This window comes from Phyllostomus discolor, chromosome 14, assembly GCF_004126475.2.
Source record: "Phyllostomus discolor isolate MPI-MPIP mPhyDis1 chromosome 14, mPhyDis1.pri.v3, whole genome shotgun sequence".
NCBI classification, from domain to species: domain Eukaryota; kingdom Metazoa; phylum Chordata; class Mammalia; order Chiroptera; family Phyllostomidae; genus Phyllostomus; species Phyllostomus discolor.
Window position 1 is genome coordinate 3,395,068 of NC_040916.2, and position 19,185 is coordinate 3,414,252.

Genomic DNA, 19,185 nt, shown 5'->3' on the forward strand with positions numbered 1-19,185 from the left:
TGAAAGTAATACCATTTAGAACAAATGGTTGGTTCGAAGTACCCTCTTGATAAGACTTTTTCTATTGGAACCTTGGAATTGTGTTTGCATGTAATTGAATATAGATGAAAAAGATTGAGTTGGTACACCTGATAGCTGGTGTGCTTCTGAAATTAACTTTAGAATAATGTTAGCCTTGTTGGTAAATAAAAGCAGGTTGAGTGCCGAAGTCACTCAAAACAATTTTATGTTTTATTTACATACTGAGCCTAAGGGAAATAAGAAGTAGGAATTATCTCCCCCTCTCCCACCACCCCATATCACTGTAGGCAAACAGAAAGAGCCAGACTGATTGGTTGTAGTCGTCCAGTGGTTTATGTTGGACTTACCTGGTCACAAATCAAATTTCTTGACTTGTGATAGCTTTATTTTCCATAAATTATTTGCTCTTTTTTGATCTGCTTTATTCAGAAGGTTCTTCAGGAGCTTCCAGTCTTCTACTCCAACCTCAGACCATTCCAGGTCCTGAAAAAGAGAATGTCCGGACCGTGGTGAGGACAGTAACTCTGTCCAACAAACAAGGTGAGGTATAGGCAGGCCCTAGAGTTGTCAGACTACGACTTATAAATTATAACTGGGAGAGCAAAATTCCTATGTGTATTTTACCTTTGATGGAATTGCAGGAAGAGTTCAGTATGTTCATTGGATAGAAGGATGAAAAGAAAGTTAGTACATTTGACTCTGCTATTAAAAAGGTTGAAATTCTTATGCAGTTCTGACATTTATGTATATTTAATTTATTTGTATCCACTCAACAAATTTATTGACTTCAAGTTGTGGGTAAACAATTATGTTGTTTAAGCCCTGGCTGACGTAGCTCAGTGGATTGAGCTCAGACTGCAAACCAAAGTGTTGCAGGTTCGATTCCTAGTCAGGGTACATGCCTGGGTTGCAGGCCATGACCCCCAGCAACTGCACATTGATGTTTCTCTCTCTCTCTCTTTCTCCCTCCCCTCCCTCTCTAAAAATAAAAATAAATGAAAATCTTTAAAAAAAACAATTACGTTGTTTAAGTTATAGAAATATTTTCCTTAATAGTTTTAAATCTAGTAGGGGACATAACACAAGTAATTCTAATATGCAGATACATTTAAATGTTTGTGCCATTCAAACAAAAAATCAGAAGAGCTCACTTCTGGAGTGAACAAAGAAGGTTATAGGAGAGTTAAGTAGCAATGGAGTATGATTTTTCTTTTTTAACATCAAAAAAGGAAGTGCACAAGCAGAAGTATGGTTGAATTTATAGTCATGAGTATATATGGTTAGAAAACAACTTGTCTTTGTATACTTGGCTACTATATTATACTATATTAGTATAGTCCTAATAATTAGAACTATACTAATACTTCTGTTTAGGTTGTGCATTTGGCTATTTAAATTATTTAATATATTTTTTAATGTAATAGTCTTCATTAAGATAGATCCGGTTTTCAATAGACTAGGTAACTAATGTTAATACAAACACATAACTTTGTACCCATTAGTAGTTACTGAATACAGAAAAATTGTGTAATGGTAGAGAAATTCTGTTTTTGTCATTTCAGGAGAAGAACCCTTGGTAAGATTGAGTCTCACCGAGAGACTAGGGAAAAGAAAAATTTCAGTAGGTGAGATACATTTTGTGCATATCTTTTGTTTTCTGCTTGTTTGTTCATTAATATGATACCTTCATATTATTCTCTTTATATAAGTGCCTTGTCATATTGATTTGTGGTCCACCTGTATGTATTCTTGGCTGGAAGTACATTTAAAAGTTTTTCATGTGTGCGTTATACCTTTTATTGAAGTCATAGAAATATATAGTGTTACAAATTAATTTGATTATGGCCAACTTCTTAGAAGGTACTAGGTTTAAAAAACAGTAAAGAATATCTCTATGGACAAAATGAAATTTGAGCTTTTGGAGGGAAAACAGTATCCAGTTAATATAAATGCAGTCTCTGAATTTATTAATGCTAGTTTATATTTAGGGGAGTATTTACTATATTACAGAATTGTTGTGTACCTACTCTAGTGCATCTGTCTCAAAGAGTTATTTTTGAACCCTGGTAGGTGTGGTTCAGTTGGTTGGCATCATCCTGCAAACCAAAAAAGTCACGGGTTCGATTCCTACGCAGGGCGCATACTTGTATTACGGGTTTGGGGAGTGTGCAAGAGGCAACTGCTTGATGTTTCTCACATCAGTGTTTCTCTCTCCTCCCTTCCTTCTTTCTCTGGAATCAATGAAAGAGAAAAAAGAAAAATAACCTAGCAAAAGATACCATTTACTTTAAAAAAGAAAAAAAAAGCCCTGGCTGGTATGGCTGAGTGGATTGAATGCTGGCCTGCAAACCAAAAGGTTGCTGGTTTGTTTCCTAGTCAGGGCACATGCCTAGGTCGTGGGCCAGGTCCCTAGCTGGTGGAGTGCAAGAGGCATCAATGTTTCCCTCTTCTTCTCCCTCCCTCCCCTTCTCTCTGAAATAAATAAATTAATTTTAAAAAAATTGTTTTGAAAGTCTCTTTTGACTTCAGAGAATCCTTCATTCTCTTTTTTTTTTTTTTTTTTTTTTTAAGATTTTGTTTATTTATTTTTAGAGAGGGGAGGGAGGAAGAGAGAGAAACATCAATGTGCGGTTGCTGGGGTCCATGGCCTGCAACCCAGGCATGTGCCCTGACTGGGAATCGAACCTGCGATGCTTTGGTTCGCAGCCCATGCTCAATCCACTGAGCTACGCCAGCCAGGGCCTTCGTATTCTTTTAAAATATACTTGCAAATACAAAATCCTGTCTGTTTTGGGTTTTCTTAGACACCATTCTCATTCCTCAAGAAATTTTAGGTAAAAAACACAGAAATAAGCTATTTTAATATTAGCATATATATAAACTTTGTGAATTTTGGTTTCATAATTATAAATTAAATTATAAATTAGAGTCAAGTTTTTAATGGGACTCTACAATGATTATACCTTCAGTCAAGCAATCCAAAAAAACAACTCATGACATGTAAACAACTCATATTGAGCAATGTGATATAACAAAGCAGGAGTTAGGAAACTTTGTTCAGATCTTAGTTCCATCACTAATTGGTGCCTTGGTTAATATACAGAAGCTTTTATAACCTTAGATTTCTTACCTGGAATTGAAGAGGGGCTCTTTGGCCTTCTGAGTCTTTGTGTCACAGAAAAATTTTAAATTTTGTGGGGTTTTTGCCATCTTCCTAATCATTTCTGATGCATTAAACTACGCGTTTACATAGAATTCAGCAAATGGCCAGCTAAGAATTTTTTTGTATGTGAAGGTTTTTTTTTTTTTTTTTTTTTTCATGTTCCTAATTCGGAATTTCAACCTTAACCAGGATTTATAATCCTCCATTTGTAATTTTAGTCAGTTATTTGGTAAGTTTTAATTTGTGCCTTCTGACTTTTTGTCCCTTATTTTACCTCTTCTTTTTGGGACATTGAGTTGTAAAGAAGCTAGTGAATAAACACACCATAGAAATGTAGAAAGCTTACAGAAGTATTCTACTAGGAGGAACCCAAAAAATGGAATTTATTTATAAAAAATTGTGTACTTATTCTTACATGTTTAAACTCTGGTAACCCTCAGAGCACTCTCCATTTGATGCACTGCACCTATCGAGACATTTTTCCCACTGCTCAAAACAGTTTTTGAACTCATCAATTTTGATGCCTTTTAGTACTTCTGTTCGTTTCACCTCTTCCACGTGGGTAAAATGTTTCCTTTTGATGACTTTTTTTTATCTAGGAAAACAGGAAAAGTCTCTCAGGATGAGACTGGGTGAATAGGGAGGGTGGGGCACGATGGTCATGCCATTTTTTGGTCAAAAACTGCCAAACATTCAGCACTGTGGGGAGGCATGCTCGTAAATCACCCATTATGAAATGAGCAAGCACACTGAAAGAGTCTTCCAAAAATTCACTTAGGCCAGTTGCAGCCTTTTACAGCAACACCTGCTGACACACTGATACAGGTAGGTTCCTAGAACACTCACTAGCAGGGAAAGCCTGTACTACTAAGGGCCCACTCTCCAGAAGATAATTCCAGGGGTTTTTTGGGTCCCCTGTCTTTATGTTGTCCGGTTTTGTTTGTACTACTTAACCTTGCTGAAGGTTGACTTGAACTCTGAAACTAAGTTCCCTCTGTTTGTAGGTGGTGACAGTGATCCTCCATTAAAGCGTAGCCTTGCACAGAGGCTAGGGAAAAAAGTCGATGCTTCAGAAACTGACAAAACACCAAAGAAAGGTACCTTTATTGTAATAAACTATGTTTGTGTGTGTGTGATCCTGATACTTGTCTACTGTTATGTTAACAGGTATAGTTTGTTACTGTTTTTGTTCTGGTATACATTTTATTCTTCATTCAATAAACATTCAAGTGCTTCCTCTTTTAGATTCTACGTAAATACCATTGTATAAAATAAACACTATCACAGTCTTCATGAGCTTACAGCATAATGGCTGATAGAAATACTTGTATGTATTGTGATAAATTCTGTGAGAGGAAAAGTATATGGTGGAAGCATAAAGTTTGCAGCCAAATTTTCTTACTCCTTTATTACCAATTATAATTAAAGACTTTCATACTAAAGAGCATATTTCAAATAGATTTAGAATCTATTAGATCAAAAGCAAATAAAAGCAGAAACCTTTTGATGCCAATAAGATTTTAGAGGCTGTATGCTAACAAAATTATTTTACTAAATTAAGTAGTTCTTGGCTTTTCAAACCTAAAGACACTTTCTCTAAAGCTCTACAGAGTGCTCTAGGGAATTAATTCATGATTCACATAGAGAAGAAAGTTTTAAGACTTGAAGGCATTTTTTAAAAAGCATTCACATTAGAAGATAAGTATAAGCCTAATCTGTGACCTTTGAAAAAGATATTTGACCTACATAAAGTCTCTGTTCAACTTTTGGTTTTTGGGTTTTGTTTTACAGCTCAAGTTTCTAAGTCTCTAAAGGAACGATTAGGTGTGTCAGCTGGTGTGAACAGTGAGGAGGCAGCAGGTAGGTAAACCGCAAGACTAGCTTCTGATACCTTTTTTGTTGCTATAAAATCTTTACCTTTTCCCCTGTTTACCTGTTGAGTTAGGTTAGAGCTTGTGTTTTCTGTTTTTTGTGTTTGTGTGGCTTTCTTTAAGTAATTGATTACTCACTGTTATGAATTCTCTTTTTGTTCTTAAAGATGGCATAATGAGCCGTGGCTGGTGTGGCTCAGTGGATTGAGTGTGGGCCTGTGAACCAAAGAGTCACCAGTTCAGTTCCCAGTCAGGACACATGCCTCAGTTGTGGGCCAGGTCCCCAGCTGAGGGCGTGCAAGAGGCAACCACACATTGATGTTTCTCTCCCTCTCTTTCTCCTTCCCTTCCCCCTCTCTCTAAAAATAAATAAAACCTTTTTTTTTTTTTTAAGATTTTATTTATTTATTTTTAGAGAGGAAAGGGAGGGAGATAGAGAGAGAGAGAAACATCAATGTGCGGTTGCTGGGGGTCATGGCCTGCAACCCAAGCATGTACCCTGACTGGGAATCGAACTTGCGACACTTTGGTTTGCAGCCCGCGCTCAGTCCACTGAGCTACACCAGCCAGAGCTATAAAACCTTTTTTTAAAAGAAGGTGGCATAATGACTTTTCATCATTGCATTGAAAATAGGAAATTAGAAACAACCTAAGAATCCAACAAAAAAGGAATTAGATTAAAGTAGTTATGTAGTAAAATAATTGCTGTTATGAACAGTGATGTTCTGAAACAACAGTGATGGAGAAAACTTCTCTTGTATTGAATGAAGAAATGTTACGAAAGAATACATCACTTTTGCCCCTTTTTTTCTTTTTTTTTTTTCTTTTTTCTTCAGGGTAAAATAAGAATTTCTTATAATAAAAACTTACTCTCAGAAGTCCGTATGTATGAGATGATTCCAATTTTAATTTTTTTCTTCATATTGTTCCTATCTAATTATTGTTTGTTTTTTTTTTAATAAAGATAAACCTGAGACTGAAGTGTTGGAGTTTCAATCTCTTACTTCTCTTTATTTATTTTTATTTATTTTTTTTTTTTTTAGATTTTTTAAATTTATTTATTTTTAGAGAGGGAGATAGAGAGATAGATAGATAGAGAGGGAGAGAGAGAGAAACAGCAATGTGCGGTTGCTGGGGGTTATGGCCTACAACCCAGGAACGTACCCTGGCTGGGAATCGAACGGGGGCCGCTTTGGTTCCCAGCCCGCGCGCAATCCACTGAGCTATGCCAGCCAGGGCCCTAATTTTTAATGTTTTTAAATTGCAAACTATAATTACATAAGTGTATATATGTGTACAATTTAAAGAATAATTAAATGGAACGTTCAGATACTAGAACATTTAGCTTTTTTTATATGTTGCTGGATTCAATTTGATGCTCTTTAATTTTTATATCTATATTTATGAATGGTATTAGTCTGTCCTTTTTTTCATTTTATCCTTATCTCATTTGGATATTAAGATTTTACCCAGCATGCTAAAAAGGGAATCTGATGTCAGACATACTTTGTAAACAGCCTTGTTTCCCTTTGTGCAGTTCTTTCTCTTTTTTTTAAGTGTATTTTATTGATTATGCTATTATAGTTGTCCCATTTTTTTCCTCCCCTTTATCCCCCTCCACCCAGTACCCTTCTTCCCACCAGCATCCCTCACCCTTAGTTCATGTCCATGGGTTGTACATACAAGTTCTGTGGCTTCTCCTTTTCCTATACAATTCATAACCTCCCTCTGTCTAGTTTGTACCTACAATTTATGCTTCTTATTCCCTGTACCTTTTCCCCCATTATCCCCATGCACCTCCCCACTGATAACCCTCCATATGTTTTCCATTTTTGTGATTCTGTTCCTATTCTAATTGTTTGCTTAGTTCTTGGTGGTTGTTTTTCTTAGGTTTGGTTGTTGATAGTTGTGAATTTGCTGTCATTTTACTGTTCATATTTTTGATCTTCCTTTTCTTAAATAATCCCTTTAACATTTCCTATATTAAGGGCTTGGTGATGATGAACTCCTTTAACTTGACCTTATCTGGGAAGCACTTTATCTGCCTTTCCATTCTAAGTGATAGCTTTGCTGAATAGAGTAATCTTGGATGTAGGTCCTTGCCTTTGTAACTTGGAATACTTCTTTCCAGCCCCTTCTTGCCTGCAAGGTTTCTTTTGAGAAATCAGCTGATAGCCTTATGGGAACTCCTTTGTAGGTAACTGTCTCTTTTTTTCTTGCTGTCTTTTAAGATTCTCTCCTTCTCTTTAATCTTGGGGGTGATATAATTATGGTGTGCCTTGGTGTGTTCCTCCTTGGGTCCAACTTCTTTGGTACTTGCTGAGCTTCCTGGACTTCCTGGAAGTCTATTTCCTTTGCCAGAATGGGGAAGTTCTCCTTTATTATTTGTTCAAATAAGTTTTCAGTTTCTTGCTCTTCCTCTTCTCCTTCTGGCACCCCTATGATTCCCATGTTGGAACATTTAAAGTTGTCCTGGAGGTTCCTAAGTCTCTTCATTTTTTTGAGTTCTGGTTCCTTCATTCTGTTCCAGTTGAATGTTTATTTTTTCTTTCTGGTCCAAATCATTGATTTGAGTCCCGGTTTCCTTCCCCTTTTCTTTAGTTCCCTGTATGTTTTCCTTTATTTCACTTTTCATAGCCTTCACTTCCTCTATTTTGCCTCTGTACTCAATCATTTCTGTGAGGTTGGTTATCTCCTTGTCACTTTGTCTTTTTCTGGAGTTTTGATCTGTTCTTTCATTTGAGCCATATTTCTTTGTCTCAGTGCACCTGTTATACTGTAGGGGGTGGAGCCTCAGGCATTCACCAGGGCAGGGCAACCCACATCATTGTGTTGTGGTGCTGTGTGTGAGGGAGTGGTCAGAGATGGTACAATGCTCGGCTTTTGCCTGCTTTCAGTCACTTCCCCCTCTACCCACAAGCAAATTGGGCCCTTCTGGCACTAATCCTTGGTGGGTGGTTTTGCATACATTTTGTGTACCTTGTGGGTCTCTCCAGTGAACTCGCCTGTGAGGCCAGGAGTTTCTCCTGCCACCGCAGCCACCGCAACCACCACAGATTTGTACAGTCAGAGGTTTTGAGGCTTTATTTCCCCACCAAGAACCCTGGGTTGTATGGTCTGTCTCACCCCGCAGTTGTTCCTCCTGGCTTATCTGAACACAAATGTGGGACTGCCCCATCCGTCAGCTGCTGTCTTGCCAGTCCGTTCTGCCACCTTGTCCCGCATCCTCTGCCCTGGCTGCCTGTTTCCACACCTCCTACCAGTGTGGATGAATGTTTCTTCTTAAATTGCTTGGTTGTCAGACTTCCATAGTTTGATTTTCAGGCAGTTCTGCTTGTTTTTGTTTTTAAATTTGTTGTTCTTTTGGTTGTGCAAGGAAGCAAAGCCTATCTATCTATACCTCAGAGGTCCTTTTTTTCTTTTTTCTTTTTTTGACAACCATTTTTATTTTTATATCTTTTTTAAATTGAGTTATTTTATTTTATTTTATTTATTTTTATATAGGAAGGGAAGGAGAAAGAGGGAGAGAAATATCAATGTGTGGTTGCGTCTTATGCACCCCCATTGGGGGCCTGGCCTGCAACCCAGGCATGTGCCCTGAGTGGGAATCGAACCAGTGACCCTTTGGTTTGCAGCCTACGCTCAATCCACTGAGCTATACCAGCCAGGTTGACAACCATCGTTATTGAGAGGAGAATTTGTACAGAAATTCTTGGTTAGAATTAATATCAGCATATTATAAATATATGTTCTGAAAATAATGTTGACATTATTTATAGCAATGAAAATTCTTTGATAATTACCTTGCAATTTTTAAGGACCTTAAAACCTAGGTTCCTGATCTTGCCTAAAATTAAGAACCAATGTAATAATGTAATTCCTCCTATTCCTCACCCTCCTGCAATCAATCATACCATACCAACAAGAATAGCAGCAAGTTATCCAATATTCCAGTGTTTATATAGTTCTGGAAAGGACCATCACAGTGTAGCCTGGGTTTCAACATAGACCATCAATTCATATGTACATGTGAATTGAACCCCCTGAGTTGTGCACCATGGCAGGCGTGGACATCTCGCTCTTCCAGGGGAGCAAGCCTCAAGCTGCTTACATTGTGATTGGGAACCAGACCCAAGTTCCTGTGGATGTCAAGCAGCTTTGTGTATATTACCTCATGAAATGCTCACAACTGCTCCTGGGTGCTGGTTGGAGGCGCGGTAGCTTAGAGGGAACTGGAGCGGTACAGGGAGAAACTGAGTAGTGAAGCTTGTGAGTGAGCGCCATTTTTTCTCCTGTGCACACCCAACTGACACCATTGTTTCTGTGTTCTGGAATTACTAGATGTTGGAGCTTTTTAATGTAGGCTCCACAACCTGTTTTTTAATCTTGCCTTCATATTTTCTCTCCATTTGGGTTTTTTGCCTCACCTTTTATGATCTTTGCTTGACTTTATTTTTCAGATTAAGAATTGATAAACCTTTTCTTTAAAGGGTCAGATAGTAAATATTTAGGCCTTGAAGTCTACAGTCTCTGTCACAGCTATTGAACTCTGCTGTTGTAGTGTGAAAGCAGCCATATGCAATATGTAAATTAATAAGTGGCTGTTCCAGTAAAGCTCTTATTTGTAAAATTTAGACTATATCCAGATTTGGCCCATGGACTTTATCTTAGTTTGCCAACCCTGTACCGGATGGCTGATTTTCAACCAACCTGGTCTTTTTTTTTATTTATTCAGTCCTTCAGTTGGATTTATTTTGGCGCCTGTGGTTTTATATTCCAAGAACTCTTTTTTTTTTTTTTTTTTGGTTCACTTATTTCTCTTTTTTCACAGACTGATTTCAGGCTTCTCTGGGTATCGAATCTGAATCTTTTAAAAAATATATGTGTATATATTACTTTGTCCTCTTCATTTCTTTTTGTTTATTTTGGTGCGTTTTTAGTGTTTCCTTTTCATAATTGTAAGTACCTGGCTTAGATTTCCTCTGTGGTTCTAAAGGTCTTTTTTTCCAAGTAGTCCTCTCTTCTGGCTGGGAGAACTGACTTAAAATGTCTGCCTGAAGGGAGAGGGTATACCAAAAGGCAGTTTGTGTGGCTTGTAGAGTGGAAAGCTGGAAGCCCATACAATTACACTGTAAGAAAGACTTTCTTTCAGAGTGCAACTAATTTTTTCCTTTTCTAGCTTTGCTTTTTAGCCCCTCCACCTCCTTTTCCTGCCTGGCATCTGTGAAAGCTTGGAATTTTTCATGCTCTACTTCTCTCCAGCCCCAACATCCTTATCATGTGCTCCTTTCCCCAGCAGCAGATTCTTCTCTTCTTAAGGACCAGGTCATAACTGGACCAACTGATCTGTAGGGGCCATCCTCAAATTTCCACCCACTGTTATTTTTCATGCTAGTTTGGCAGGGGTTTTATGGCTCTGCTGGGAAGAACTTCTACAGTGTGTTCTTCTTCTGTGTTTCTGTAAATTTAGATATCTGCTTTCTGTCTCAGGAATTGCTCAAGATTTAGGCTCTGCCAGTGGTATCCTTGGTTTCCATTGCTATTGTGGATTTATTTTACTTTTAATGTCTTCATTATTTTGGTGGAATTTTGGTAGGGTGGGGAAATAGGGGCGCGATGTCACCATTCATAGTTCTTTCTTGGAGTTGTTATTTTGATAGTCTACCATTTTGAAATGGAAGAATTTTTATTTTAAAACCCTAAGGAAATAAGTTAATAAGTGTTTGAGTGCTTCTAGGTGACAGGTACTGTACTAAAATATTGCAGATAAGTAAATACAGTTACTGTTTTAATGAAGTATCTAGTGTGGTAGGAAATATGGTCAGTTATGGTACTGTGTGATCAGTGAAGCAAACTAGATTTATAAGTTGCCAGGATCTTAGATGAACTCAGTTAAAACTAAATAGGAAGCAAGAGAAATGAGACCAATAGGGACTACTCCATATAGGAGTAACAGTATATTCAAAGGTTCAGAACATGATGTGTTTAAGGTTGTAAAAGTATATTTTTTGGTTTTGATCTTTCATTAAAAGCTGTATGCAGTGACTTAACGTGTGTTTGTAATATCCAAATTGTTTCTGTTTTTTCTCACGTCACTTCATTATTTCTTTATTTAATCCTTTAGTAAGGAGGGCATGCATATCTGTCAAGTGTGAAATTTGCTGTTTAGTTTGAACAGATGAAGAATGATTAATGTATCACTAAAAATAGCTCTTCAGTGGCATGTCAGTCTCTGGACCTTCCCCATTTTTCTTCTGTCTTGTCACCTGTTTTACTTCTTTTAAGTATCACTTAAACATTACTTCCTCTGAAAGGCTTCCCTCAACCAAGTCCTAGACAGAAGTTGGTGTTCTTACTTGCTGCATGCTCCTTTATAGCATTAGATTTCCTTTATCAATGCTATCATCATCATCATACTTTGTCGTTGCTTAGTTTTTGCTCTATTAGACTAAATTAAATGGGGCCAGAGATTGTATTTTGCTTACCATTACATTTCAAGCAGGGTCCAGCACATGTTTATACCTATCAGTGAATGGAAGAATGAATTTATTGCTATTTTATTTGTAAGATTTATAATGACAACTTTCTCCAAGTAGTTAATGGCTTTCAGGTTCCTCAAGAATGGGCTTCTGAATAGAAATTCAAATGAATAATTTTTGCCTCTGAGAGTTTCCTTGAGGGCCATACCTAAGGTGTGCAGTATTCTAAATCTGAGATGGAAACTATTGTACTTTCGATCATTTTAAATGCCTACCTAAATGATACCACTCTGTTGGACTCTCTTCTGGTCCAAGAATAGAGAGACTATGTGTCATTAAGAGATGAACATCAAGTATATTGACTTGTTTTTCCTCCTTGAAAACAGAGAGAGTTACTAAAGTTGGTGAGATCCATGTGAAAACATTAGAAGAAATTCTCCTTGAAAGAGCCAGTCAAAAACGTGGAGAATTGCAGACTAAACTCAAGACAGAAGGACCTTCAAAAGTTGATGATTCTACTTCAGGAGCAAGAAGCTCTTCTACTATCCGCATCAAAACCTTCTCTGAGGTTCTGGCTGAAAAGAAACATCGGCAGCAGGAAGCAGAGAGACAAAAAAGCAAAAAGGATCTAACCTGCATCAAGTTAAAGACTGATAATGAAATTAAAAAAACAGTGGTTTTGCCACAGATAGTTGCCAACAAAGGACAATCAGAGGAGCCTGCAGGTAGAACCAAGTCTGTGCAGGAGGTACACATCAAGACGCTGGAGGAAATTAAACTAGAGAAGGCACTGAGGGTGCAGCAGAGCTCCGAGAGCAGCACCAGCTCCCAGTCTCAGCCTGAGGCCACCCCAGGGGCTAGGCGGCTTCTCCGAATCACCAAAAAATCAGGTAACAAGAAAGAGCATGGTCTGTAGTGCCATTTCCCTAAATATTTCGAAGGGCCATGTTCCACAGGATATTCATAGGAGTTCTGTGAGAAGTTTTCTTTACTCAGATAACCTGTGAAAATCAATGGATTAAATGAAGTTAAGCTGTTTCTGTACAGCGGCACTATGTAGATCTCTGCTATTTTAATGTACGTTTTGAAACTTTAGGAGGACCAATGGGCTTTATCTACACTTTTATTTGTCCTACCGTAGCATTACTTTTATTAAGAAAAGTTTTGACTTCATCTGTCAGGAAGCTGTAGTCTGAAGGGAATAACTAATAATCTGTTTCATGTGAATATAGTTGCAAAAGAAGAAAAGAAACTTCAAGAAGAAAGCGACATTGCATTTCAGAGCAGTGTTACTAGAACAGAGGCTAAAGAGGTGAGTTTATTTAAGATCATTTTGTAGTTTGTCCATGGCAAGTTAAGGCTGAATAAATGGTAAAATGCGCTTTTTTGCTTATAGCTTACAATAAATTTCTATTTAACACCTCACTGATACATTACATAAAGAGTCTTTCACTACATTTGTAATTTTCTGTGGGGGGTTTCTAATGGGAGTTTTCTGTACTTCTGTATATATCATCATTTTTCTCTGCCCTTTTAAAGTTGTTTTAATTGATCGTTAATATTTTTTCAATGTTAATTTCTTTTTTTAGTGTGTTCAGTAAAGTTTTTAAATTTTATTTTAATTGTTCAAGTATAATTTTCTTTTACTCCCCTCCCATCCCGGCCCACCTACCCAACCCTCCCTTCCCTCCCGTTTCCACTCCCCCAAGTTTTTGTCCATGTGTCCTTTATACTTGTTCCTATAGATCGTTCATATTTTTTAAACTAAGCTTTTTTCCTGGCTTTGACAGTAATGCCAATTCATTGTATAAAACTTGGGAATTTTTATTTTTAAAAGATTGAGAAACCCTATATAGTTCAATCTATGTGTAACCACCATTAAATTTTTAATGTATTTCCTTCAAGCCTTTTGTTTATACATACATGTATATGAACTTTTTAATGTTTGACTCGTGTTCAGAATGTAATTGAGAACTTGACAGTGTACCATCTTGAAGCCTGCTTTAACTTTACCATATTAATAGTTCTTCAGAATGTTTGTCTTGGCCACATAGTGTTGTTGTACAAATGCAGTCTGCTTCTGGACTTCTAGATTTTGTTTTACCTACTGAGATAGTGAACATCTTTGTACAATAAATCTTTGTGCAAGACTTATTAGACTTAGGGTCATGATTGTCCTAAGGAATCTGGGTCTTTATTGTCCCACACATCTTTAATCTTTCATCTTTAGATTGGTGTTTTCGATTTAATATCAAGGAGCAAAAGCGCCTGTGTTCTGGATAATGTGAGACATTGTTTGACTTAGATGTTTACCTTGTAACTTACAAATAGTAATTATCATATAGGTTGTTAAAGGTACTAGATTTTAATTCTGTCATTTAAATTTATCCATAGGCTTCAACTGAGACAACAGGAGTTGGCATCACTAAAATTCAAGTCAGGAAATGTGAGACCATGAGAGAAAAGCACATACAGAAACAGCCCGAGAAGGAAAACTCACAGAAGGAAAAATCTGTTTTGACATCTGTTTGCAGAGATGTAGACTCTTCTTGTAACACCCAGATAGCAGAGAAGCCAGTGCTCACTACGGTGCCAGGCATCACACGCTGCCTAACAAAGCGGCTTCCCACAAAGTCATCCCAGAAGGCAGAGGTAGAAACCTCAGGGATTGGCGACTCAGTATTAAATGTGAAATGTGCAGCACAGACCTTGGAGAAAAGGGGTAAAGGTGAGTGTTTTTTTCTAGTGTGTCTTGCTTGAAGATCTCAAAATTACCAAGTTGCAGTAATTCCCTGGCCACAATTGGGTTGGGTTTCGCTTATCTTGTATCTTGTTCACACAAGTGAAAGGTAGTAATAGTTCTTATAATTCTATTTAAAAACTAGATGAGTTTCTTTCTCGGCTATTTAAAAATCTTTGTCAAAAGCTTTCTGTCTTGCACCTTTCCTCTGGTTTTGAAAGAAACAAAAGGAAAAGAAGCAGTAGTGGATTCAAGAGCCATTAAAGGAATTATTTGAGTATATGTATACATTGTGGCCACATGCAGTGCAGTGCAGATTGCTTGTGGATCATTTTCAGTCTGGGGTGTGTTTTTTTTTGTTTGTTTTGTTTTGTTTTTAATTACTTGTATATCTAGTACTGTGAAGGAATTTTGATATTCTGAGTTATTCTCCATGTAAAAGAGGCTTTTTTTTAGCTAAAGAAAATAATCAAATATTGTCTTCCCCTTGTAGCTAAACCCAAAGTGAATGTGAAGCCATCTGTGGTTAAAGTTGTCTCTTCCCCCAAATTGGCCCCCAAACGCAAGGCAGTGGAGATGCACTCTGCTGTCATCGCAGCTGTGAAGCCACTCAGCTCCAGCAGTGACCTGCAGGAAAGCCCAGCCAAGAAAGCAGCTATGGTAAGTAGTAGCCCTTAACTCTCAGTGATGCTTTGACCTCTGTGGTAGGAAAGCAGGGAAGATTTAACTCTGTTAGATTCTCTGTCTATGTCTATATGTGATAACTTCCTGCCATTTCCTAAGCATTTTAGTTGTTTAGGTTGTATTTTATGTTTACAGTTAGACATTTGTGGCAGGATGGGGTTTTTAGAAGCTAATTTTTAGGTACTTAAAATATTTTGCTTATTTGCACACTCACCTTTGGGACTATTTATTCATAGATTCCCAGGTTTAAGGAATGATAGCCATGATTCTAAGAAGGTGGCAAAAGAAAGTAAATATGCTCAAATTAAAAAGCCTGACTTTCCTACTGAATTACCCTACTCTCTTACTTTTGTAGGCTGTTGTCCCACTCCTCTCTGAGGACAAATCAGTCACTATTCCTGAGACAGAGAAACCTAGAGACAGGTAATACCTTGCAATTCTTTTAAGTCAAACTTTAGGCCACTGTAACTGTTTATGCTCTCCATAATAATACTGCTAAATAATTCTAAGTATTTACACATCTAAATAAATCTGCTGAATTTCAAATTAATTGCAAGAAAACATGATGCTCAGGGTTGCTGCTCTAAAGAGAGTCCTCTTTAGCTACCCTCAGAGGTCCTCTAAAGAGAGCAGCATTGTTTATATTTTGCCTGTATTATAAAATGTTTTGAACACCTGTCTGAATTCTGCTTTAAAAGGAGGAAAATGCTGTGTCCCAAATTAGTGAAACAGTGCCTTTTATGTGTCCTCAGAAGCACCTCTGCTAACTCTGTGTGTTCCTGAGACTAAGTAGTCCAGCCAGCCATTGACAAAGGGCAGATTTTAATATTTCTGGGGTTTTTTTCTTGACAGTCTTGTCCTGCCTCCAGTCCAGTCCTCTTCAGATCCCTCTCCACCAGAAGTATCTGGCCCTTCCTCATCCCAAATGGCCACGAAAACTCGCCGACTCAGCTCTGCCTCAACAGGAAAGCCCCCACTCTCTATGGAGGATGATTTTGAGAAATTAATATGGGAGATTTCAGGAGGCAAATTAGAAGCTGAGATCGACCTGGACCCTGGGAAGGATGAAGATGATCTTTTGCTTGAGCTATCAGAAATGATTGATAGCTGAAGGTGGTAATAGAACATTTAAAACAAACAAAAAAAGAAAAACTCACCAAAAAATTGGACTTAGTTTCATCTATTATACATTTACCCAAGATGATCATTTCTTTAGTGTAGAATTTGCCCCAAACCAGAAGTATACCTCTGAATTACCTGTATGTGTCCTAGATTCCTTGGAGTCGGAATTTTAAAGTCCCTTGATAATCATTCTGTCCATTTGATGCCATTGTTTAGCATCTTCAAGAAAAAATTCTGTCTTATCTCTCTATCTCTCTCTACAAAAAAACTGAGAGGGAGATCCAAGTGAAAGGGTACCAGAGAACTTTGTGACTCCTTGAGGTGTTTGTCAGTTTAGGCTTTCTCCCCCTTTGTTGTATTACTTCATTTATGTATTGTCTTAATGTACTTAATGTTACCTGAGTTTGGAAAGGATGAAGACAGCTGCTACCATAAGGACCAAATTTCACACTACCACTAAACAACAAAAAATTCACTCAGTTTATTAAATCATACATCTTTTTAGAAGTATTTGGAGATTCATCTAAGCTTTAGAGCTGAGCAGCTCTTTTTGGACCTGATTTTTGTGTTTCTTCTGCTGTGTAAGCCTCTGAAGATCAATAGCTAATTTATTATTACTGTAATTTTTTAAGGCTTTAAAGTGCCTCAGGGGTCCTCTGAAACTAATTTTCTATTTCTGGGATTCCCTGGATTTTTAATAAGAGATGGTGACATAATGATTAAATGAATTCTTTTTTTTTAGTATGAAATTTGTTCCTTCTCTAGTACTTGCCTCCTACTAGCATTGAATTATCACAGGAATAAAAATTGGTTAATTTTATATTTCTAACTCTTCAGCAAATTCCTCTTACCCAGTATTTATTTGGTGTCCTTTAATCATCTGAGGGGAAAAAAACTCGTTCAATCTGCCAATATTTATGTATGGATTGTAGCAGTACAACGAATTGTACTATAGAATGGATTTTTTGAGATGTTCTGGGGGTGTATTGTATACCATCCAGTTTTCTTCATTTCTGAATTGAGTTTTCTTTTTTCTGATGTTGGTCTCCTGCATATCACCTCAAGGTTTAGGCTATGAAGGAACAAGTATGATGGGGCTAATAGTCTTAAAAGGAGACATTATACATAATTGGAAGGAAGAGGAAAGAAGGATTTGTCCATTTTGATATTTTGCTCTAGGTGGCCAGTTTTGTTTCTCATAGGGAAATCTGGCCCACCTGTCATGTTGGCTCCTAAGGAACTGCTGTTGTAAGCGGCTCATCAAGAGTTGAACTTCATGTAGTCTTGTTGGGAATATGGAAAAGGAAGAAAGCCACAGGACTGCCCATTCAGTCTTGGGAAGATTTGGATGATTCTGCACAAGCAAAAATGACTTGAAATTTACGTGTAGACACACCTCTCTACCAGTCCATCTTCAGCTGACTGAGTGTTGTATAGTAACCCTTCTCCAGAGCAGGGGTGGAATGTTTGGTCTCACCACAGGTTTTGTACTTGTTTCATTTCTGGAATCAGCTCATCAATTCCAGGTCCTTTTTGTATATAACCTCTTTATTCTTTTGCTTTTTAAAAAATAATTTTGTTTCATATTTAAAGTTCTTGTATTAGTCAATGATTCATGTTCAGCATTATTTGAACCATTTGCTATTCATTACACAAAGAAATACTTGTGTTTTAAATAAAACTGGTATAGGAGAGCCTTGACGTGAGTTAAGTGGTGGTAAATCACTTCAGCCTAGGATCTGCCTCAATAGAGGCCTCATTCAGAATGTTGTTGGCCTTTTGTGTTAAGTGCTTCAATTTTACAGGTATTATTTGGTTTAGAAACCTTATACCAGGACATATTGCCAAATTTATTCACAAATATGCTCAGTTTTAGCCACATACGCTTTAGGTAAGAGTGAAGATTAAATGTGAGGATTCTTTTCTGGCACTGATACTTAGCCATTATCACTATAACTCAGTACCATTAAATTTTTTAAAGGAGAGTGAGTTTCATGTGATCATAGATAGATTCAACAATGTAGAATTTTCAAGCATGAAGGCATATAAGTTTTAATTCAGGAAAGTCCAGTTTTTTCATTAGCGTGGCCCATATTTTGTTAGGGGATTACGTATAAGTGTGTTAGCCACCAAGAACACATTTTTCCCCCAAACAGTAGTCCCAATAAGTTGAACCAACTTTTCAAAAAAGCAAAACAGATTGTTTGTTCAGTTTTGAGTGATGATGGTTTTCCATTTTAAAAGTAAGAAGGGGGCACAAATACTACAGAATTTGGCCATAGCCCAAAATTTCAAAGTAGTTTGCAATCCGTATATTTGTCTCATGATAAACGATTTCTAAAATTGTGATCTTAACCTCAAATTCCAGTGGGTCTTCTCTCATATGGTCAGAACAGTTTATTTTTGTCTTGACCAATCTTTGAAATCAGATAAAAATCAATGTTTAATAATTATAGTTGCAGAAATAAAGCTTATTCTATGTTGGTCAAAGTTTTATGATCCTTTTCTAAAATCGTGCCTTCATTTTGCTGGAATATTTCTGAAAGCCTTAAAAATAATTACTTTGAATGTTATCAGTTTAGCGACAGGAACTGTGGTTGCCAGTTGCTAACTGTTTAATAAGTAACACTTTAGAAGTAACTAAGTGTATTGAGTACTTAGTATGTTCCTTTTATTTTACATAATCATTTTGATACTAAATCTGACACTGCATTGAAGATCACTGCAGTTTTATCATCACTGTAGTGGCAGAGTGTTTGGATGGAACAAAGTATGGGTATATTCCTATGTTCAGTTGGGTTCGATTCATTGAGACTTTCCAGAGCTCTTAATTCATTTTTGGAAGCTGCTTGATAAATGTATACAAGTTTCACAACCAACACATCTGACTGCATTAGTAATTTATTCAAGCTCCACTTTATTTGAATTTGGAAATTGTCAGGTAAGGGTATGAGCACAAGGGAATACTTGATCATTTTCTTAGCATTGTAAAAAGGGGGCAAAGAATGAATGAGCAATGACCTTAAGTAAGGAGAGCTGACAGGAGTTTATATTTTGTTTTAAAAAAACGAGTCAACAAGATTTACTGAGTGGGCCTATTTAAAG

General features: G+C 37.1%; 1 protein-coding gene across 4 annotated transcripts in view; it reads left to right on the forward strand.

Moving 5' to 3' along the window:
• Window positions 1-18,564, forward strand: part of ZC3H11A (zinc finger CCCH-type containing 11A) — a 44,179-nt gene extending 25,615 nt beyond the window's left edge. For 2 of the 4 annotated variants that reach the window (XM_028531041.2, XM_028531046.2), the window contains 10 exons: window positions 451-561; window positions 1,584-1,646; window positions 4,189-4,281; window positions 4,976-5,044; window positions 11,921-12,424; window positions 12,767-12,846; window positions 13,929-14,262; window positions 14,768-14,934; window positions 15,314-15,381; window positions 15,811-18,564. In XM_028531041.2, the coding sequence (XP_028386842.1) occupies window positions 451-561; window positions 1,584-1,646; window positions 4,189-4,281; window positions 4,976-5,044; window positions 11,921-12,424; window positions 12,767-12,846; window positions 13,929-14,262; window positions 14,768-14,934; window positions 15,314-15,381; window positions 15,811-16,069 (1,748 nt within the window). In that variant the 3' untranslated portion in view covers window positions 16,070-18,564. The remainder of the gene's footprint in view (window positions 1-450; window positions 562-1,583; window positions 1,647-4,188; window positions 4,282-4,975; window positions 5,045-11,920; window positions 12,425-12,766; window positions 12,847-13,928; window positions 14,263-14,767; window positions 14,935-15,313; window positions 15,382-15,810) is intronic. The other 2 variants (XM_028531045.2, XM_028531047.2) reach the window with 1 other exon arrangement.
• The last annotated feature ends 621 nt before the right edge of the window (window positions 18,565-19,185 follow it).